The sequence below is a fragment of the Equus asinus genome, chromosome 7 (genome assembly GCF_041296235.1).
Source record: "Equus asinus isolate D_3611 breed Donkey chromosome 7, EquAss-T2T_v2, whole genome shotgun sequence".
In the NCBI taxonomy this organism is placed as follows: domain Eukaryota; kingdom Metazoa; phylum Chordata; class Mammalia; order Perissodactyla; family Equidae; genus Equus; species Equus asinus.
The window spans coordinates 65,876,308-65,900,772 of NC_091796.1; the positions used below are offsets into that span (position 1 = coordinate 65,876,308).

The 24,465-nt window shown below is 40.3% G+C and overlaps 1 protein-coding gene across 6 annotated transcripts in view; it reads right to left on the bottom strand.

Moving 5' to 3' along the window:
* The window catches only part of GCH1 (GTP cyclohydrolase 1), a 130,090-nt gene that overhangs the window by 51,892 nt on the left and 53,733 nt on the right, over nt 1–24,465 (bottom strand). The window contains exons 4-7 of one of the 6 annotated variants that reach the window (XM_044773619.2): nt 23,528–23,559; nt 22,511–22,595; nt 21,389–21,560; nt 20,110–20,469 (exon numbers count right to left, since the gene is read on the bottom strand). The exons of 3 other annotated variants lie outside the window; for them this stretch is intronic. In XM_044773619.2, coding sequence (XP_044629554.1) covers nt 21,434–21,560; nt 22,511–22,595; nt 23,528–23,559 — 244 coding nt within the window. In that variant the 3' untranslated portion in view covers nt 20,110–20,469; nt 21,389–21,433. Of the gene's footprint in view, nt 1–20,109; nt 21,561–22,510; nt 22,596–23,527; nt 23,560–24,465 lie in introns of those variants that run through there. 2 more of the 6 variants (XM_014864698.3, XM_070513661.1) reach the window with 2 other exon arrangements.

Consider the following 24,465-nt stretch of genomic DNA (forward strand, 5'->3'; position numbering starts at 1 on the left):
ATTGTGGCTTGCTGGCCAAATCCTGCCCACTACCGGCTTTTGTAAGGTCCATGAATTAAGAATGGCTTTTACATTTTTTAATGATTGAAAAAGATAAAAAGAATATTTCATGACACATAAAAATTATATGAGATTCAAATTTCAGTGTCCATAAATAAAGTTATATTGGAACATAGCCACACTTGTTCATTTACATATTGTCTATGGTGGCTTTCATGTGACAATGACAAAGTTGAGTAGTCGCAACAGAAACCATGTGATTTGCCAAATCAAAAGTATTCTAGCAGGCCCCTTACAGAAAAAGTGTGTTAACCCCTGATCTAGCGTACCACAGAGCTGTGAATACAGAGAAACAAAGATGCAAAAGTTCAGGCCAAACAAGCTTAGGTGAGAGCAAGAATTCCTTTGTTTCGTCCAAGAATGCACATAGTTCACTTTTCTCCTTTTTCCCCAAATATTACTTTAGTCGTAACGTTCAAAGACACTTCAAATAATCATTACAGATGCCCTACTTACCCTTGTTCTCTTGGCTGCATCTACGTAAATAAAGACAGAGATATATTTTTAACTTTCAACAGAGTAAGTACAGGCACATGATTTTCTAAAAAGTCCAGTAGTGACAGAAGGCTTATAATTTTAGCAAGAGTCTACCCTCCTCCCCACTTAAAGACAAATCTCCTTAAAAGTCATTTAGCTGTTTCTCCTTGTAGTTACTTAACTAAAAATTGTGCTTACTTGCTCTTTCTTGATTGTTAATTTAGATGTTACCCTAACTTTGTCACGACAGAAGAGGATTTAACTCACACTTCTTCCTCCCAAGATAGAGGTTGTCTCTGAATTTCTAGTTACCTCGGTAATCAGCGTTTACATGACCATGTAAAGAGTCCTCACCACAGAGACAAGCAGTATTCCATGGTAACATTTCCAGCTTACATTTCTTTTTGTTTTCTTCCATGTATTTAAAACCTAAGAAGGGGAAACTCTGTGTGCCAAAACTATCAGAAGTTCCAGGTCTCCAATAATGATCTTTCCCAAACTCAGTACACTGCAGATTATCAGAGCAATTACATTTTTATAAAACAGATTATGAAACATAGATGTTGCTTTAAAAATAAACAGTCTGTTCAGAATTACAGGAACTCAGATCTGAACTTCCCTTCCAAGTCGTACTAGCTCCTGTGGCTTTTACATAAGGTAGAGTTTGGGCCTTTGGCTTCCAATCCTAAGGGGAAAGAGGAAGAACAAAAGAGTGAGGGGGACACTTCCACATCCCTCATTTCGTCTGCTTACAGGACACTTCATCAGAGAACAAACTCCCCAAAACCTCCCTCTTCCAATCTCTAAAAGTGAAAGAACCAAGAACGCCATGACTCCTGGTCCATGTGCTACTCTTAGGATGAGATGCTAGGAATAGGGAAGATGGCAGCATGGGAGGGTCCTGAACTCACATCCTCCCGCAGACACAACAAATCTACCACTACCTGCGGAAACATTTTCCTTGAGAGAGATCTTGGAGCTGGATAAAAAGAACTCCCACAACAAGCAACGACACGGACAGGGGTGGAAGAGGCAGAGAAACAGCCCTGCTAAGGAAAAAACACACGCCCTGGCCATGGCACTTCATGGCCGGGAGCAATCTCAAAGGTACAGAGCTGGTCCCAGAGGAGTGGGGGTTTTGAGTCCACATTAGACACCCCAGCCCTTAGATCCAGCACAAGAGAGAAGAGATCCTATAATACCTGGCTTTGAAAACCAGTGGGGAACATGCCCAGGGAAACTACAGAACTTCAGGGAAAGAAAAACCTGCTCCTAAAGGGCCCATACACAGACTCACTCAACCTAGAAACCAGTTCAAAAATACCAGATAGAAAAGTGCATGGTCCGTCGGTAAAAGAGACTCACTTACTCAGGTAGGAACGCATCCCTCACAGAGAGGCAGGAGGCAGCTGGGCCCACCCCCCAGGGACTGAGACATTGGAGGCAGCCATTATTGTTCAATCTTGTTCACCTAGTTCAATCTTGCTGACACAGAGGCTGGCAGGTGCCATTGGAATCCTCCCTTCAGTTTGATAGCACAGGGGTCTACTCTGCCACTAGAGCACCCAAGGCAATGGAGTGCTGCCAGGCAGCAGGCAGTCCACCCCAGGGACTAGCACCACCCACCAGCAAACCCGTGACAGCCACCCGGGTGGACCTGCAGTGGCCTCGTGGTTCCATGACAGACTTGTGCTGCCAGCAGTCACAAACAGACACATGGGGATCTGCCCTGCTTTCCAACACCTGAAAACGTTGTGCACTGCTGCACCTGGGGCCTGTCCCGCCCATCAGTCAGTTCTTGCCAGGGGCCTGCCCCACCTGAATGCTAGCTGACAATAGCCATGTGCTCCAGGCAGCAAGCCTCCTCTGAAGCCTGCTCCACCCCCACCCACCAAAATAGAGACAGCTGAGCACCACAGGGAGCTGTGCTGGGGGCCTGCAACATTTGTGTGCGACAGGGCCTAGCAACCAGCCACATCGGGGGGCCTGATTCACTTACCAGCAAAACTGCAGTAGTTGTGTGCCAGCAAACAGGCAGCAAGTCATGCCAGGGGCTTGCCTAACACAATAATGTGCCCATAACAACCACGCATGGCTGAGCCTCACAACCAGCCAGCCCAGGTGCCAGCCTAGCCTACCCGTGCACCTGCAGCAATAGCAACCCCACCACAACAGAAGGACACACACAGCTCATATAGGGGACACCCCTGGAACATCTGGAATGGGTGATGAGACAAAAGCAATCTTCTGGGCCCCGTAAAGCATCTCTTATGTAAGGCCAGATTTCCAAGTTGAGGAGTCATAGCCAATCTCTCTGATACATAAAAATAAGCACAGAGAAGTGGACAAAATGAGGAGACAAAGGAATATGTTCCAAATAAGGGAACAGGACAAATCCTCAGAAAAAGAACTAGAAAAAACAGAGATAAACAATCTACCAGATAAAGAGCACAAACTAATAGTCATAAGGATGCGCCCTCATCTTGGGAGAAGAATAGATGAATACAGTGAGGACTTCAACAAAGAATTAGAAAATATAAAAAAAAGAACCAATCAAAGCTCAAGAATACAGTAATGGAAATGAAAAATTCACTAGAAGGAATCAACAGCAGAGGAGATGATACAGAAGAACAGATCAGTGATCTAGATGAAAGAGAAGAGGAAATCACCCAAGCTGAACAGAAAAGGGTAAAAAGAATGAAAAAAAAATGAGGACAGTCTAAGGGACCTCTGAGACAACATCAAGTATACTAACATCCACATTATAGGTGTCTCAGAAGGTGAACAGAGAGACAAAAGGGCAGAGAACTTATCTGAAGAAATAATAGCAGAAAACTTCCCTAACCTGAGGATGGAACAGACATCCAGGTATAGGAGCACAGAGAGTCCCAAACAAAATGAACCCAAAGAGGCCCACACCAAGACACTTTATAATTAAAATATCAAGAATTAAAGATAAAGAGAGGGAGGAGGGGAGAGGGTAAAAGGGGTGATTAGGTTCACATGTGAGGGCATGGACTATAATTAGTTTTCAGGTGGTGAACATGATGTAATGTACACAGGATTCAAAATATGATGTACATCCAAAAATAAATAAATATTTAACAAAAAGATAAAGAGAGAATCCTAAAAGCTGCAGGAGAAAAGCAACAAGTTTCTTTGTTGCTTTGATAGCCCATAAGGTTATCAGCCGACTTCTCAGCAGAAACCTTACAGGCTAGAAGGAGTGGCACAATATACTCAAAGCACTGAAAAGAAAAAACCCACAACCAAGAATAGTCTACCTGGCAAGGTTATCATGCAGGATGGAAGAAGAGATAAAGAACTTTCCAAATAAGCAACAACTAAAGGAGTTCATCACCACCAGCCTTACAAGAAATGTTAAAGGGACTTATTTAACTGGAAAAGAAAAGACCACAAATAGGAATGAGAAAATTATCAAAGAAAAAATATCACTGGTAAAGGCAGATATACAGGTAAGGTACTACATCAACCACCTAGAATGCTAGTATGAAGGTCAAAAGACAAAAGTATGGAAATCATCTATATCTATGATAAGATGTTAAGGGATACATGAAAATAAAACAGTTTAAATATGATATTGGAAACATACAAAGTGGTGAGGGGAGAGTAAAAGTGTAGAGCTTTCAGTAAGAGGTCAAACTTAAAAGAGACCATCAACTTAATATAGATTGCTATTTAAATAGGTTATTATATGCGAACCTCATGGTAATCAAAAAACAAACACCTATAGTAAATACACTAAACATAAAGAGAAAGGAACACAACCATAACACTAAATAAAGTCATCAAATCACAAGGGAAGAGAGCAAGAGAAGAAAGGAACAGAGAAGAACTACTAAAACATCCATTAAAAAAATAACCAAATGGCAGTAAGTACATACTTATCAATAGTAACTTTAAATGTCAATGGACTAATTGCTCCAATCAAAAGACATAGAGTAGCTGAATGAATATAAAAACAAGACTCACATATGCTGCATACAAGAGACACATTTCAGACTAAAGACACTCACAAACTGAAAGTGAAGGGATGGAAAGAGACATCCCATGCAAATGGAAATGAAAAGAAAGCTGGGGTAGCAATACTTATATCAGTATTTAATACACTAAAACAAAGACTGTAACAAGAGACAAAGAAGGTGTTATGTAATGATAAAGGGAACAATCCAACAAGAGGACATAATACATGTATATATCTATGCACCTCACATAGGAGCACCAACATAAAGCAAATATTAACAGACATAAAAGGAGAAATTGACAGTAACACAATAATAGTAAGGGACTTTAACACTCCATTTACACCAATAGATAGATCACCCAGATAGAAGGCCAACAAGGAAACATTGACCTTAAGTGACACATTAGACCAGATGGACTTAGTAAATATATACAGAACATTCTATCCCAAAACTACAGAATGCACATTCTTTTTGAATGCACAAGGAACATTCTCCAGGATAGATCACATATTAGGCCACAAAACAAGTCTTAATAAATTCAAGAAGATTGAAATAATACCAAGCATCATTTCTGACTACAATAGTATGAAACGTAAAATCAGCTACAGGAAGAAAACAGGAAAATTCACAAGTATGTGGAGATTAAACAAAATGCTATTGAACAACTATTGAGTCAATGAAGAAAGTAAAGGAGAAATCAAAAAATACCTAGGGACAAATGAAAATGAAAATACGACATGCCAAAATTCATGTGATGCAGCAAAAGCAGTACTAAAAGGGAAGTTTATGATAATACAGGCCTACCTCAAAAAAGAAGAAAAATCTCAAATAAACCATCTAACAATATACCTAAAGGAACTAGAAAAAGAAGAACAAATGAAGTCCAACATCAGTAGAAGGAAGGAAATAATAAAAATCAGAGCAGAAATAAATGAAATAGAGATGAAAAAGACAATAGAAAAGATCAATGGAACTAAGAGCTGGTTCTTTGAAAAGTTAAACAAAATTGACAAACTTTTAGCTAGGCTCACCAAAAAAAAAAAAGAAGGCTCAAATAAATAAAATCAGTAATGAAAGAGGAGAAATTACAACAGACACCACAGAAATACAAAGGATTAAAAGAGAATACTACAAAAAGCTATAAGCCAACAAACTGGATAATCTAGAAGAAATGGATAAATTCTCAGAATCATACAACCTTCCAAAACTGAATCAAGAAGAAATAGAGAATCTGAATAGTCTGAACACTAGTAAGAAGATTGAAACAGTAATCAGAAACCTCCAAAAAAACACAAGTTCAGGACCAGACAGCTCCCCCAGTGAATTCTACCAAACATTCAAAGACTCAATACCTATCCTTCTCAAACTCTTGAAAAACTAAAGAGAAAGGGATGCTTGCTAACTCATTCTACAAGGCCAATGTTACCCTGATACCAAAACCAGACAAGGATAACACAAAAAAAGAAAATTATAGGCCAATATAACTGAACATAGATGCAAAAATCCTCAACAAAATATTAGCAAATCAAATACAACAATACGTTAAAAGAATCATACACCATGATCAAGTGAGATTTATTCCAGGGATGCAGGGATGGTTCAACATTTGCAAATCAATCAATGTGATACATCACATTAACAAAATGAGGATTAAACATCACATGATCCTCTCAATAGATGCAGAGAAAGCAGTTGATAAGATCCAACATTCATTTATGATAAAAACTCTGAATAAAGTGGGTATAGAAGGAAAGTACCTCAACATAATAAAGGTCATATATGACAAACCATAGCTAACATCATACTCAATGGTGAAACACTGAAAGCTATCCCTCTAAGAACAGGAACAAGACAACGCTGCCCACTTTTGCCACTCTTATTTAAGATAGTATTGGAAGTCCTAGCCAGAGCAATCAGGTGAGAAAAAGAAGTAAAAGGGATCCAAAATGGAAAAGAAGAAGTAAACCTGTCACTATCTGCAGATGACGTGACTTTATATATAGATAATCCTAAAGAATTCACAAAAAACGATTAGAAATAATAAATACAGTAAAGTTGCAAAGTACAAAATCAACATACAAAAATTAGTTGTGCTTCTATACATTAACAAAGAAATAGCAAAAAGAGAAATCAAGAATACAATCCTATTTACAATTGCAACAAAAAGAATAAAATATCTAGGAATAAATTTAACCAAAGGGGTGAAAGATCTGTACACTGAAAACTATAAAACGTTGAAAGAAATTGAAGATGACACAAAGAAATGGAAGGATATTCCATGCTCAGGGATTGGAAAAATTAATATTGTTAAAATGTCCATACTTCCTAAAGCAATCTATAGATTAATGCAATCCCTATCAAAGTCCTGATGACATTTTTCATGGCAATAGAACAAAGAATCCTAAAATTTATACAGAACGACAAAGATCCCCAAATAGCCAAAGCAATCCTGAGAAGAAAGAACAAAGCGGGAGGTATCACACTTCCTGATTTCAAACTATCCTACAAAACCGTAGTAATCAAAACAGCACAGTACTGGCACAAAAACAGATGCACAGATCAATAGAACAGAATCAAGAGCCCAGAAATAAACCCACACATATATGGACAACTAATTTTCAACAAAGGAGCCAAGAACACACAATGGGGAAAGGACAGTCTCTTCAATAAATGGTGCTGAGAAAACTGGACAGCCACGTGCAAAAAAATGAAAGTAGACCATTTTACACTGTACACAAAAATTAACTTAAAATGGATTAAAGACTTGAATGCAAGACCTGAAACCATAAAACTCCTAGGAGATAACATGAGCAGTCCATCTTTCGACATTGGTCTCAGCAGTATCTTTTGGAACATCACATCTCCTCAGGCAAGGGAAACAAAAGAAAAAATAAACAAATGGGACTACATCAAACTAAAAACCTTCTGCACAGCAAAGGAAACTGTCAATAAAATGAAAAGACAACCTAGCAATTGGGAGAAGATATTTGCAAATCATATATCTGGACAAGGGGTTGATATTCAAAATGTATAAAGAACTCATACAACTCAACAACACAAAACAAATAACCCACTTAAAAAATGGGCAGAGGCTCTGAACAGATATTTTTCCAACGAAGATATACAGATGTCCAACAGGCACATGAAAAGATGTTCAACATCACTAATTACTAGGGAAATGCAAATCAAACAACGAGACATCACCTCACACCCATCAGAATGGCTATTATAAAAAGATAAGAAATAGCATGTGTTGGAGAGGCTGTGGAGAAAAGGGAACCTTCATACACTGCTGGTGGGAATGCAAACTGGTGCAGCCACTATGGAAAACAGTATGGAGACTACTCAAAAAATTAAAAATAGGGGCTGGCCCCGTGGCCGAGTCGTTAAGTTCCCTTGCTCTGCTGCAGGCGGCCCAGTGTTTCGTTGGTTCGAATCCTGGGCGCGGACATGGCACTGCTCATCAAACCACGCTGAGGCAGCGCCCCACATGCCACAACTAGAAGGACCCACAACAAAGAATATGCAACTATGTACTGGGGGGCTTTGGGGAGAAAAAGGAAAAAATTAAATCTTTAAAAAAAAAGAAAACGTTTAAAAAAAATTAAAAATAGAAATATCATATGATGCAGCTATACCACTTGTCAGTATTTATCCAAAGACCATGAAAACGCTAATTCAAAAAGATATTTGTACCCTATGTTCATTGCAGCACTATTCACAATAGCCAAGACTTGGAAGCAAGCTTAGTGCCCATCAACAGATGAATGGATAAAGAAGATGTGACATATATATACAATACTACTCAGTCATAAAAAAGATGTGACCTTGCCATTCGTGACAACATGGATGGATCTTCAGGGTATTATGTTAAGTGAAATAAGTCAGATGGAGAAAGCCAAATACCATATGATTTCACTCATGTGTGGAAGATAAAATCAACAATAAACACATAGATACAGAGATTAGATTGGTGGGAACCCGAGGGGAAGCCAGGGCGGGGGAGGGCAGAAGGGGTAAAAGGGCACATATGTAGCGATGTATGGCAACTAGACTATGGGTGGTGAACACAATGTAGTCTTCACAGATATTGAAATATAATGATGTACATCTGAAATGTACGTAAGTTATAGGCCAGTGTTACCTCAGTAAAAAAAAAGAATGAGATGCTAACTAAAGCCTTGAAGGGTTCTCAAGAACCAACCAAGAGTCCTGCCCAACCTCAGAACTTTGCTCAGTGTGAGCCCAAGAGATAAAGGTGGAGCGTGGGTCAGAATCTGATCTACGTCCAGGTGGAAGGACTCTCAAAATCGCAACCCAAACCTCACACACTTTGCCTTTAAAACTGACTTAAAAACAAGAGCTTCTGGAGAGGGTGTGGAGAGAAGGGAACCCTTGTTCACTGCTGGTGGCAGTGCAAACTGGTGCAGCCACTATGGAAAGCAGTATGGAGTAGCCTCAGAAAATTAAGGATAGATCTACCATATGATCCAGCTATCCCACTGCTGGGTGTTTATCCAAAGAACTTGAAAACACAAATGCATAAAGATACTTGCACCTCTATGTTCATTGCAGCATTATACACAATAGCCAAGACTTGGAAGCAACCCAGGTGCCCATCAAGGGATGAATCGATAAAGATGTAGTATTTATACACAATGGAATACTACTCAGCTATAAGAAATGATGAAATCCGGCCATTTGTGACAACATGGATGGACCTTGAGGGTATTATGCTGAGTGAAATAAGTCAGAGGGAGAAAGTCAAATACCATATGATCTCACTCATAAGTAGAAGATAAAAACGACAAAAAAAAAAAACACCACATAGCATTGGAGATTGGACTGGTAGTTACCATTGGGGAAGGGGGGAGGGGGGAGAGCAAAAGGGATGATTAGGGTCACATGTGAGGGGATGCACTATAATTAGTGCTCGGGTGGTGAACATGATGTAATGTGTACAGAATTTGAAATATAATGTACATCCGCAAAAACAAAAATTAAAAAAAAAACAAGAGCTTCTTATTGTAAACAATGCTGCAGTGAACAACCTTGTACACAATTGTCACTTTCACACATATACAAACACACATAGAAGGTAAATTCCCAAAAGGAGAACTGTTGGTGCAAAGGATATATGCATCTATTATTGTTTTAAATGGCAATTACCATATGGTCTTTCAGAATCTGATTTTCTTTGCTTATCCTCCACACGTGATTTCTAGATCTAAAACGTGCATGAAAACAGCTACGATTAAATTGCATCTTCTACGCTTTGCCTGTGTTAACTTTTCCAGGCTAATTGGGCAATGATTTATCATAAATTGCACTTCTGGCCCAAGTAACTCCCCCTGCTACATTTGCCTGAGGACAGTCCCTTCTAATTCCACCCATCATCTATTGCTCTACCTCTCCCACTGCTCTCTACATCCCGTCTATTCCAAGCTCATTCCTATATTGTTGTGTATCATCCCTTAATTCCAGGTTCAGGAATGCTCTGCCTTTAGCAGAAATGACACCTTATAATAAAAGGTCGATCAGCCCCAATTCACGTTGACTCGCAAAAGTTCTGATCCTACAAAAGGAGACAGCCTGCCATGGTGCATGCACAATGACTTGGAGAGCCTGGACCAGTGACAAGCAGAAAGAATATGCCCATTTCTCAGAGAGAGACTGAGAGGCCCTCCGCCCAGAGATCGCCTTCACTTGAAGAAAATAAAATTATTTTTCATTAAGCTGTACTTAGAAAAGGTAAGTATCCTTTAATTTAGAGCAAGTCCCTTTTAGAAATAATTTTAGCAAAAGTCTTCAGGTCTGCCCTTAGCCCAAAAACCCCCTTAAGCAAAATACCATTGCCTCCAGCCTACGAGGAGTGTTTCTGTAAAGTCAGGACCGGGAGGGAGGTTTCTGTAAAGTCAGGATCGGCTGTGTTAGAGATACAAGTCTGTATGCATACTACATGTGGCAGCTTCATATTTGACTTTTGCTGAAAATAATGTTCTAAAGTATTGGACAACCAGGGAAAGGAAAGAAATGTCTGCCCCATAGCCTCTAGGGGAATATCGGCAAAACTCTTTGAGATCCAATTTGATAATAAAGTATTAGAAGACTTTAACATAAAGGTAAGACAGTGAAAATATTGTCCCCTAATAATATGTTACATTTTTAAAATGATACTCAGTGCTGGTAATCCCGTCAGGAAGCAATTTGAAATATTTATCAAGTCTGTTTGTGTGTGGTGTATGTGTGTGCTTAAAGCCCCTCCGAAGAACCTCCTCCTTCAAATAACCTCAAAACATACCCTTTCGTTTACAAACAACTGATACACTAATCACAAAGCATTCTCATTTATTTATTAGCTAGTCTCAGTAAAGCCATACATAATGCAAGGTCTTTTTTACAGTGTCCTAGTCTTTTTTATTATTATTTATTTTAATGAGATGACCTGTGTTTTCTTGTACTGTTATTAGAAAGGGCAAAAGACAACAGGAACATCAGAAGGCAGAACTCAGACCTCAAGAATCTTTCTAAAATGTGAAGGGAGGGAAGTGTGATGATAATAAAGCAACACAATAGATCCTTGTGGTGTGGGAACTGTCCACCACCCCGACTGTGTGGCGGACACACCAAAGCACGTGTAATAACATTGTATAAAACTTAATACACACACACACACACACACACACACACACGAGTATAAGTAAAACCGGGGAAATCTAAATAAGATTAGTGAATTTCATCCATGTCAATATACTGGTTGTGATATTACATGATAGTTTTGCTAAATGTTAGCAATAAGGGAAACCCCGCAAAGAGTACAAGGAATCTCTGTGTAGTGTTTCTTACAACTGCATGTAAACTACAACTGTCTCAATAAAATTTTCTGTTTAAAAATGTGAACCTGCTTAGATAAACCAGGTGCAAAAGTACCCCTAGGTAAAAGAAGGAATTAATTTGGGTGCTATAAAAATTTTAGCTACAAGACAGTTCAATATAAGAGGATATCTACACATTTCAGGGACTGGAGGGTGCATGGCTCATCTGCGGCCATGCATTCTTGTCACTTAGGGGAGGGGAAGAAGGAAAGGAGGAAATAAATCCATAACTAGAACTCTATCCTTGGGAAACAGAGACATTTACTGTAGCATTATTTATAACAAAAAACTGGAAACAACCTAGAAGCCCGTCATTATGAAAATGATCAATACATTATGACATTTCTACCATGGAATGTCATGTAACCACTTAAACAAAACTATGAGATAAGATAAACCAGTATAAGATACCAAGATAAGAGAGGGAAAGGATAGTGTACTTTACAGGACCCAAAGTATTACAGACAGTTACATGCGGAAAAGGGGGGCAAAGACTGGCCGAGTACACACCAGAGTGCTAACAATGAACTCTACAAAGAAATTTGAGACAGTCTGGGAAAGGGTCAGTGCACAATGGGTGTGATATTAAATAATCACTGTAAATTTTTGTTGGATGTAATAATGTGTGTGTGTGCGCGCGCACCCAAGCTGAGTCCTTCATTATCCTTTATTCATTCATGATAATACTGAAGTAAATACAGACAAAATGATATAATGTCGGAACAGTTTGCTTTAAATATTCCAGAAGTGTCCACATATTATTTGCACAATTCAAAAAGTAATTAAAATAAAACAAATGTTAACAGTAGTTATCTCTGGGCTCTATAATTATGGGTACCTAGTCTTTTTCTTTATGCCTCACTATATTTTCTGTTTCCAAGATGAACAACTATAAAAATCGGGGGGAAAAAGCAGGATACGTTTAGAAAAATCAGACCAGAGAATAAGTTATTTATACACAGGTAATTGCAGCACTGATTACATTAAGCTGGAGACAGTCCCTTTTAAGGGACAATTTACCTTTAGACTTATCAGTTGAGTGGTTGCAGACGCCCTGCACAGTGGAGGACAGAAAGACTGTTTACAGAGTGATCCACGCCGCTGTTCTCCGGCCTGAGCCCCGGGACTTGAGCCCAGCGGCTTCCTGAGGGGTCCACAGGTCTGAATCTTGTATCTTAGGCTAGCAGTTCTCAAGTGGAGGGAGCCCACCAGAATAACCAAGGGCAATTTTTTCAAAATACAATTACAAATACTGAATAGGTCTTCATAGGATGTAGGCATATGAATTGTCTAAAAGTGCCCCAGGTGATTGTGCTGGGCACACATGGTCAAGAATCTCTGATTTAAATAAGCAGACAGATTTATATTATATAGAATATATAAATAATTGTGTGTGTATACAAATTTGCTTGTATATGCCTTAAATATTTTTGGAAGTATACGTAAGAAGACGGTAAAAAACAGTGACTTTGGGGAGGAGACCTGGGTGGCTGGGGACAGAGAGACTTTTCATTGAACATCCTTTTGTGCACTTTATATTTTATGCAAACGAATGTATTACCTATTCAAAAAGGGTGAAAAGTGAAAGAAAACCAAATTTTAAAAGAGCCTTTGCTTTAGACACTCAGCTGGAAGTACTTTTCTTTTGGCAAGGTGGTCAAAGTTCTGTAAGTGGACACATTTCTTGGCAGAAATTTTCACTAACAATTTTTCCGAGAGAGCATCTACCATTGACTTAAAAAGAACACGAGATAATAATCACACAGGAACTTGCATTCCGATAGTTACAGACGCCACGCCCTACCTTAGAGCCACACAGCCTTCTGTTAGGAAGGACATACAGTCAGCCTCGATGGAGGAGAGAAGGGTTTTTGTTTTGCAATAATAGTAAATAAAGTATTTCATGAAATGTCCCTGACGATAGCGGTTGCCTGGCTCACTTGAGGGCAGAGGCGGCGGTAAGCTCTTCCTTAATAAACTTTCACGCTGTTTGAATTTTGTGCTGAGTACGTGTATTACCAGTTTTAAAAAAATTTAAAAAAAAAGTGAGCATGTCAGCCTGTGTGACCAGGTGGCACTGCCCGTGCTGACTCACGCTCCTATCTTAAGTCACTTCCAGCAGCACTTTCGAGGGCAAGTGGGAGGGCTGATGGCATAAGTCTTCAAAAATCGGATTCCAGTTCAAAAGAGTGAGGGCTCAGAGTCACAGAGGTCAAGTGGAAGGATCAGCCAGCTGCGGTGGTGAGCTAATGGCCTGGGCCGCTGGTTAACAAAAAGACCAACAGATGCAGAGCCAGCACTGGAACTCTGCTCTTTAACCCAGTGGCAGTGGTGCAAGTTATTTAATCCTCCCTGAACCCCAACTTGATCACTGATAAACTGGAAATTGTCCTTACTTAAGAAAGCTGTTGAGAAAATAACACTTGTGTAAAGTACTATTAAAAGTTTAATATACCCCACAAAAAAAGGTAGCCCCCTAGAACAACTTTTCCAGATTGAACATTGGGTACAAACACACACACGCTCACACATGTTAAATCCAGAAGACTTCTCTTCCATTCCCAAGAAACTAAAATGCAGCAAACATAAATTATCAGTTCTCAGGACTTGGGGCTTCACTGTAATTTTCATCTCTATTTTAGTGTTCTAGTTTAAAAGGCCATGAGAACTCATTGTTGAGTTATCTATACTTCAAGCGCAACACACTTTATTTTATGACTGTTTTTTAAATATTAAATTTATATGGAAATTCTGCTAACAAAATATTCCAGCATTGACATAAGAAGTCAATCTCCTCCCACCTCTTCATTACAAGGTGATTTTGACAGCTGCTGCGCAAGAGGTCAGGTCAGCTTCAGATCAGGACTTCCAGTTCACGTGCTCCCTGCTTTCAGGCAAACCAGCTTTCAGAAATACCCAGAAATGAGAATTGAGAAATTTTGCTCTGAGATTAGTTGTCCTTGGTTAAAGTGCTTTCCAAATGACCAAGATGAAATAATCCTGTTGTCCCTGCTAGTCGTTGTAAACTGAGTTTTATTTCCTAGCTTTTCTGTTTTGTATTCAATTTATCCCTTGGTTTTAGACGTGAAATGGCCTTTTAAAGAGAAAAATCTCCATAAAGACATTTACCAGTCAAGACAGAATATGACTGTAAAAATTAGTATCATCACACATATAATGGGAAACCCCACAAAGACAAATGAGGAAGAAAACTATCTCATTTGTCTACTCATTCATCACATTTTCAAACATGAAAAGATCCAGAAAAAGAGGGGAGAAGAAGAAACTCATCCTAAAATCAGGAGAAAAGCAAGAAAGCTTAAGTGCAGCAGTCTCAGAGAAGGCTTTCCTACATGCCTAGGCATTGCATCACAGGACTTCCTCAACACAGTTTTCTCAACACTGACCAACAGTCGAGCCATGTTTCCCTGGGCAGCACAGCCAGTTCCAGAAGTTAAAGGATTTCTCAAAAGGTCAGAGTCATGGACACATTGCTTAAGCTAAACAGGAGAATGTAGAAATAAGAGGAAACATGGATGGACATATTAGGGCTGTGTAATGCATGTACTAGGAGTTATCCCAATAGGGTTTGCGAGTGAGTCATCACTACACCATTAGGGAGAGGATGAAAGAAACTGCTCAAATACAAGACTTGGTGTGTCACTTCCCTCCCCACCCCAGGTCAGCTAGAGAGTAGGATTCTCACTCAGAAGGCCACGGAAACGTAACTGAAGAAGTCACACACCGAAGCCCTCCCACAGTCCAACCCAAACCTTGGAATTTCCCAGAGACAGGCCTTCAAAGTGATGTTATGTCTCGTAGGAGTCACTATTTCCAGTCCTATAATAATCCTTTCACCTCAACCCAAATCTGGGCAGCCCAGGAGCCCCCCACACTGAAGCCAAGGGAGCCGTGTGGCAGATGTTTTAAAACTGAAGCCTGTCCAGAGAGGACAGACCCCTCCAGAAGGAGAAGAAACTCTATTCCATAACTGGGAGGGTGACTCTGAGTTGTAAAACAAGGGCTGAGCGGCAACAGGCTGACATGGGCTGCCTCAAAAACAGGAGTTTAAGGACACGGAAAAGTGTTGTTGCAGAAAACAACTCTTTTTTCTTCTGCTTAGCTGAAGTTTCACTTCATTCAGCCAGCCACACACATTCTGGCAGTTGACATTCCTTGGGGTGAACGTAGGGCTTCTCCAAAAGCAAATGACCAAATAAATTGTAGGAAAACATAGGAGAGAGAGAGTGAGAGGTGAATCTACAGCCTGAAAGAAACTTAAGAAAGTTATCAACCGATGAACAATCCAAAGAGGAAATTAAGAAAACAATTCCATTTACAATAGCATCAAAAAGAAAAAAATTGGTGATGAATAGGTGGAACATAGAGGATTTTTAGGGCCGTCAAATTGCTCTATCTGATGCTATAATGGTGGATACATGTCATTATACATTTGCCCAAATCTATAGAATGTACACCACCAAGAACAAAACCTAAGGTAAACTATAGACTTTGGTGATTATGATGTGTTAGTGTAGGTTCATCAATTGTGACAAATGTAGTGCTCTGGTGAGGATGTTGATAATGAGGGAGTCTATGCAAGAGTAGGGGCGGGAAGTATATGAGAAATCTCTGTATCTTCTACTCAGTTTCACTGTGAACCTGAAACTGCTCAAAAAACACCAAAGTTTATTAAAAAAAAAAAAGAGTAAAATATCCAGGAATAAGCTTAACTAAGGAGGTGAAAGACTTGTACACTGAAAATTACAAAACACTGATGAAAGTAATTAAAGAACACACAAATAACTGGAAAGATATCCCATGTTCATGGATTAGAGGACTTAATATTGTTAAGATATTTATACTAGGGGCTGGCCCGGTGGCACAGCAGTTAAGTTAGCACATTCTGCTTTGGCAGCCCCGGGTTTGCCGGTTCAGATTCCCGGCATGGACCTACACACTGCTTGTCAAGCCATGCTTTGGCAGGTGTCCCACATATAAAGAAGAGGAAGATGGGCCAGTCTTCCTTGGTGGAAAAAAACAAAAAAGAGGAGGATTGGCAGCAGATGTTAGCTCAGGGCCAATCTCCCTCAGAAAAAAAAAAAAAACCTCATAAAAAAGAAAAGATATTTATACTACCCAAAGGAATCTACATGTTCACTGCAATCCCTATCAAAATCCCAATGGCATTTTTGCAGAAATAGAAAAAAACCATCCTAAAATTCATACGGAATCTCAAAAGGTCCTGAATAGGCAAAACAATCTTGAGAAAGAAAAACAAGGCTGGACTTTCTGATTTCAAAACACTGCGAAGCTACAATAAAGAAAACAATGAGGTACTAGCAGAAAGTCAGACATATAAACCAATGGAAAAGAACAGAGAGCCCAGAAACCAGTCCTCACGTATATGATCAAACGATCTTTGACAAGGGCACCAAGGCTACACAACGGGGTACAGACAGTCTCTTCAACAAATGGTGTTGGGAAAACTGGATAGCCACATGCAAACAAATGAAGTTGGAGCCTTATCTTACACCATATACAAAAACTAACTCAAGATGGATTAAAGACCTAAACATAAGAACCGAAACTATAAAACTCCTAGAAGAAAACATAGGGGCTTCATGACATTGGACTGGGCAATGATTTCTTGGATGTGACACCAAAAGCATAGACAACAAAAGCGAAAATAGACAAATGGGACTACATGAAACTTAAATACTTCTGCACAGCAAGGAAACAATCAACAGAGTGAAAAAGCAATCTATGAAATGGGAGAAAATATTTGCAAATTATTTATCTGATAAGGGGTTAACATATGAGGAACTACAACTCAACAAAAAACAAATAAGCTGATTAAAAAATGGGCAAAGGACTTGAACAGACTTTCCTCCAAAGAAGATATACGAATGGTCAATATGTCACCATCATTAGGGAAATGCAAATCAAAACCACAATGAGATATTACCTCATACCTGTCAGGATGGCCACTATCAAAAAGCTGAAAAATGTTTTGGCAAGGATGTGGAGAAATTGGAACCCTTGTGCACTGTTGGTAGGAATGTAAAATCGTACAGCTGCTGTGGAAAACAATATAGAGGTTTCTCAAAAAATTTTTTAAAAGAATTACCACATGATAAAGCAATTCCTCTTCTGAGTGTACATTCAAAAGAAGTGCAAACCGGATCTGGAGGAGGCATTTGCACGAACACGTCTATTGCAGCATCATTCACAACAGGCTAGAGGGAGCAGCAGACCAAATGTCCACCGACAAAGAAGGGATAAAGAAAGTGCAGGATACACAGCAGAATAGTTTTCAACCTTTCAAAGAAGGAAACCCTGTCATATGCCATTTCATGGATGAACCTTAAGGACATTGTGCTAAGTGACATAAACTAGTCACAAAAATACAAATACTGCATGATTCTACTTATACAAGGTATCTAAAGTAGCCAAATTCTGAAACAGAAAGTAGAATGGTGGTTACCAAGGGCTGGAGGGAGGGGAAAAGGGGCGTTGTTCAATGCATATAGGGTTTCAGTTTTGCAAGATGAAAAATTTCAAGAGCTCTGTTACACAACAGTGTGCACATAATTACTATTGTACTGTACAGTTAAAGATAGTTAAGATGGTAAATTTTACATGGTTTTTTTACCACAATAAAAAAAAACCCAGATCAACCAGTTGCAATGAATGGACCTCATTTGTACCTTGACTCAAGGAAACTATAAAAAAAAATTGAGACAAAAGGGAAAAATGGAATGCTGACTAGGTATTTGATATTAAAGCATTGATTTTTTGGTGTGATAATATCTGGTATTTTAATTTTTTCACGTGATTCCTCTTCTTTTAGATAATCTGAAATATTTATTGATGAAATGTGTCTGGGATTTGTTTTGAATTGATGCAGTTGGAATGGGAGATATGGAGAAATCGACGGCCATGAGTTGAGACTTACTGAATCTGGGTGGTGGGTACATGGGTGTCATGGACTCATGTGCTGCCTACTGTTGGACGTTTCTTCTCCACAATAAGGACTAAACTAAAGTGCCTCTGGGAGGGTTGGGGCTGTCAGGTATTTACACTTCCCTCTCAAACTCATCTATGGAGACTCCCTCTCCACCCAGCCCCCATCAGCAGGAGGACCTAGGCCCAGCATGGTGAATCTGTGTGTGCTGTGTTGACGGAATGCCTTCTCTAAAACCTTTAGTGCCCACGATTGCTCTTCCACTGAAGCGACAAAACAGGGAACGCAGACAATCACTCTTGAGTGAGAAGCCACAGAGCAGCAACATGGGCTTCGTTGAGCAGCTCATTGTTGTGACACCTGTGAGTGGCGGTTTTAGGAATGCTTTAGGCCAGCAAGTATTCCTAGTCTGGGTGACTGGATTCACTACCCAGCAGTCTAGGGGGTCCTTCAAGGAGCAGCAGGCCACTCTAGTGCCCCAGCACCTGGACACGCTGACAGCCCGTGAGGGCAGGGGCCTCTGCCCAGGTGGAGCAGGAAGGAGGAAGACCTTCCCGAAGGGGGAATGATGAGGTCTCCAGGCACGGACAGGAAAGAGGCAGCAAAACCTTCGCACCTACTTGGAAGCTTTGCCCAGGGCGGGCTGCTCCCTAGAAGAGGAAAGGAAACTCTCTGCCCCTCCCCGCCCCAGCCCTCTCTTCCTGCCCCAGCTGCTCCCACACGAGAGTAGGGCCAGTTCTCAGGAGGTTGCAGGTACCCAAACTTAGGCTTAGGACAACAGGGACATGAGTGCCATTCAGATTCCCCCATCCTACCCCAGATCCCCGCTTCTCATCACCACAGGAGGGTGAGGCCAGTAATACCAAACCAAACACCCAAGGGAAACAGCCCGAGGCAAATTTGGACTCTAATAGCTTGATGGTTGAGAGAAGCCCTTAGAAGGGGTATCTGCTAAAACAGAATACCATTAAAGTAACTGAATTTATTGATATATCCACAATAGTGGTTCAAAAGGAACTTACTTTCACAAGAACAAAGTTGTAACACTTTAATAATTTAAATAGAACTAAATTTAGTAACACACACACATACAAAAAATTCAAACAATTTCATTGAACAGTGTATTTAAATGCATCAAATTCTTTAAAATCCCCAAAAAGGACTCAAGACCATGGATACGAAACAGTAATCTTGAAGTACTACAGAGCAGAGTAAAACAAGAAGGTAATCACTTTGCACAGACCAGTGGACACACAGACCTTTACGGGAACACTTCTGGGAAAGGCCAGAACAAAGAGTCATTGCAAAGGCATACAATCGATCTGAGAAAGACGAATTCATAGCTATGGATTTCTTTGGTCCTCCAAGTCACATCTGTTTTTACTTTAAAATACCAGACATGTTGAGTGCGCAATTCTACCTCTAGACGTCTAAATATTAAGCAGGATGATGGTTATATCAGGTCACACTTTAAAAGGAACTCAAAATCAATTACCACTTCAGAAACTCAGTACTTCAGAAACTCCAAATACAAAAAAATGTAGGAAACAGAAGTAGGGAAGAATTTTTTAAGAAAGCCCTTCTGCCATCTTGCCCCACTGTAAGTCAAACGGCATCACAGTGGCAGAGACAGAGCTCCCAAAGCTAAAGCAAACACTGTAGTTAATTCTTCTTAAGGTACTGGGATAAATTTGAAGAGCACTATGGTAACATTTCAGATGAGGGACTCCCCACGGAATAACTGTGTTTGTGTTTTGGCGGGGGGCGGGGGGGTTTGAGGGTTTTGTTTGTTTTAATTTGGCCCACACTGCCCCTGTGGAGGAAATTTTAAGATAATCGTTAATAAGGCAACAACTTCCTAGACTAAAAGATCTACGCCACTAGCACAGATACACTGAAGACAAGACCCACTTGGATCACAAGGGAAACCAGGAAGGGGCTTCCAGTATTTTCCAATAATTCCTGGGAATTCCAGAAAATTAGGGTACATTTTCACAGACACCAGCAATACAGCTTTCCTTCGACACTGGACGTCGCTCCTAACAGCCCACAGTCAGCTCGTGCTGCATTCTTCTGGGCTCATGGAAGCTATGGTTCTGCAAACCTGAAAATGATGGACACTCTGAAAAGTTTCCGGAAATATGTAGAAAAATATTCGATAAGACAAAAAAAAGTTCTGAGGCAACTACAAGGGATACACAAAGTAAGCTCCCAAGAAAATTCTAAAAGTAAAACTGGGAGGACTGGGTATTTGCAGGGCTGGTACTAAGTCTTATAAAATAACAGCTTTTTTAAAAAAGGCAAAAGTATCTACACTCTGAATGGTGTGATATTCTCATCAAGGCACAGAGAGTTAAATGTCTAAATCCCCGTATGTCGACATGAGAATACACTCGTAAACAACTCCAGGAGCTAACTCCCTGTGATGAAATTTAAAAGAGACTAGAAGGTAGAAACGTGCCTTTTGACTCACCATAAAACCAAAAACATAGATATTCCACCACCTTCTCTTGGTGACTCGCGTTACAATTGGATAGTTAAAGAATAAATATATAAAAAATAAAGTGTCAGTGGTGGTTTAATCCACATGATTAAAGTGGAGCCTGATTTTCAATTTGCAGAACAAAGCTGCATACTGTCCATAAATTATCTTAAGCACTATACCATTTTTGTTTGGGGAGAGAAAAACAGCATATTGGTTATAGTTCTCACCCGTTCCCGACACTGCTGTTCTTATGAACCAAATTACTGTACTATTTGAACAAAACACACGAATTCTTCTCCCTTCCCAGCACCTTCAGGTTCTCTGAATGGCAGTGGTTTTGTGCATGTAACTTATACAATTGGCAGTTTGCTTGAATGTTGCCACTAAAAGGTGGCAAGAAGAAAGTAGGGGGCTCACCCCTTTATTATTTTTATTTGACTTGCTATAAATAATTAGTAAACACAATTAGTGCTGAGGAATAAAGTTCGCATCTGTAACAACTGAAAATGGAATGTACAGTGAAGACCAGACGAACAACCTTCCTAGAGGCACAATCTGCAGACCGCACACCACACGCTGGCGTTCAGCTTTTAATGAGGGTCAGAAACTCCTCCCGGGTCTTCGGATCTTCCCGGAACACACCCAACATTGTGCTGGTCACAGTTTTGCTGTTCATTTTCTGTACCCCTCGCATTACCATGCACATGTGTCTACAAAACAAGATAACAAGGAGTTTAAAGGAGTAGACAATTGCTGGTTTGGTTTTTAAAATAAAAAGCATGCCGAAAAATTAAATGGAATTAAACTGAGTTCACAGTTACCAAGTGTGTCCAAATATCACTTCTTAGACAAATTTGATCTAAAACTTCTTTTTTAAGTTGCTTAGTCTTAGAGCTTTTATTCTTATCAGTGGTAAAGTCCTTAATGCATCCAACAGAAGGGGAAAGAACGGAATTTTCTTCCTAGGTGAAAATGATACAAGGGGGTCTACAGAGAGACAACAACTTCTAGATAAAAAGAAATTCAGAATTCTTACTTGATCCATCTTCAGGACCAAGACAGCACTATGCTAGCTTAGGTGTTCAGAGAAATACGAAGTATGCTGGTCTCACCAGGCAGGACCCAGCGAACGCTGACCACAGTGAGTCTAAGCGCCCTGGGGAAGCCGGACAGCACACACAGTACCGAGCTCACACCATACCAGAAGAACGCATGGAAACTCTGCCGCAAGATGCGTGCAGTTCTCACAATCCATTCTAACTCAAAGAAGTGTCTTCAGCTGGCCTTTGTATCATTCTTAGCTCTATTTTTTAAGTGTGTGACGAAATATAAGGAAAACTCTGCTTAGAGCAACAAAGCGCTACAGAAGGCATCAAAGGGAGACGGCAAACGCTGCTGACTGTACACATCTCTGCACTTACGCTATGCCTCCCCACACCTCCACAACCCCCACCACAAACCAAACCAAACCCGTCTCCCAAACCCTGGTTCCTGGAACGGCAACGCAGTAAGTGAAAGAGGTAAAAGGGCTTTAGGCTCGGAGATGGAGACTGGGACAGCGTCAATTGTGTGGCATCACCTGGTACTAGAAATACTGGGCAGCACTGAGTATCATTTTCATGCACTATGACGAAATCGTTAAAGGCAAACACAGACTTACGTGGCTTCAACCACAACCCCAACTCCGGCAGGGCACAAGGCTTCTGTGATTGCCACGGCAATCTGTTTCGTAAGGCGCTCTTGAACTGTGGGTGTGACAAAGAGCTCAGATTAAGAGTCTGACACAAACAGATAGCTGGAAGCTTTTGCTGTCTCTAGGTTTCTGTATCTGAAATCTAAGGAGCAGACTTCTATGAGGGTTAAGAGCTGAGAGCTACCAGCTGTCACCAGTCTGCTGCGTCTGCTGCCTGGGCCACAGGAGGCCCTGTGCAATTCCATCACCTGCAGTACAGGTGCTGGAGAGAGCTCGGGAAGCCCTGGCGCCTTCCAGTACCACTGGAGGAAACAGATCAGAATGGCGACTGTCTCGGGTGTGCAGTGAGAGCCACAGTTTATCGACAACATGCACCTCCACGGAGGCGGAGTGCAGCGAGTGAATAAGCAGCTCGCAACAGGATTAACAAAGGGGTCACAGTCCAATTATCAGATAGTACTTAGAGCAATTTTGAAAACCAATCATTTAACCTAAATAATGCAGCTCCTGTGCTGAATAAACAACTCTTTGAAAACGTCCAAGAGTGTTCATTGCAGCACTGCATCTATTTGAAAACTGACAAAATCTCCAAATATCCCTCAGAGCAGGTGTCAGTCAAACGAAGCCACCGCACAGCCGTACATGGTGCTAAACAGCCGGCAGAATGAATGCGATAGGCACACGTATGCGGGAAAAAGGCTAAGTTTTGTTAAGTGAAAACAAAGTAGGGTAAAAAGAAAATGAAGCCCATTATATACAGTGTGAGGCCATAAAATGTCAGTAGATGCATAACCGTGGGAAGGAATGTGCAAACCAACAGGGACCTCTTCTGCAGACTGGAAACACAGCACGCTTTCTCCTTCTGTTTGATATTCCTATGAGGTTTTGATTTTTACGTCATATGTATTATACTTGTAATAACAAAAAATACTTCTTTCTTAAGAAAAAATGTTTTTCTGTAAATAAAATAGATTAAAAGTTTACCTTGTAATCTTCTACTGTAGATTTCTACAATCCTAGAAAAGAATGAGTTGTTTTAGTTAACCATAAATTGTTAGAGGTGAATTGGTAAAGCTTCCTCCTAAGACTAAAAGGACTTTATTGAAGGAATTGCAGGGTGCGGGCAGAGGGGTCACGCTTACCAGGGGAGGATGAAAAGATACAAAAACCACAGGGAAATGAGAAGAGGGAGGGTCTAAAGGAGACCACCATCACAACACATGCGCTTCCTCATGGCCCCAAAGAGGAGAGAGTGACCTGCAACCGCTCTCAGGTAGAGCAGAATGAGAGGGAATTTTAAAGCCCCCAAGTCATCAATTTGAGGCCACGTCTCAAGTTCTAATCAATCATATCATCTAATCAGAGCTTACGCTGCAAGTTCAAAATAAAAAGACTATTTGTTAATAGCAGACCATCATCAACTACTACAGAACCAAACCTATTAGGACAATCAGCTTAGAACGAACAGACTTGTTGAGGTATCTCTCTGTAAGACGGTCCATCGACGCACTCAGTACCGTCAACCCCACACGAAAGCCCAGATCTTAGCTTATCACACTGCCTGTCAGCGCCGAATTCTCCCCATTCAGCATCTTTTACTCAAGCTGTGAAACGTAAAGATGGTCACGCGAATTACCCATTTGAGGAAAACAATTCACATCAAGGATCTTTTCTTTAAAATTCGGCCTTTTAGTCAGGAATTTGGACTCTGTTTAAGGATCACCTCACCTACGAGGCATTTTATGACTCTTCTCCCCATTAAGCTGCTCAGATGGAACTGACAACGTGCGCCTTTATCCACATTATGGCCTTTTCAGCTCCTAGATAGGAAATATGTCCTCTTTCTTACTGGGTCGAATTTCTATATATGTTACTTCTGATAGTTTTCCAGGTGATTAATTTCTGTTGTATAAGTAGGAGAT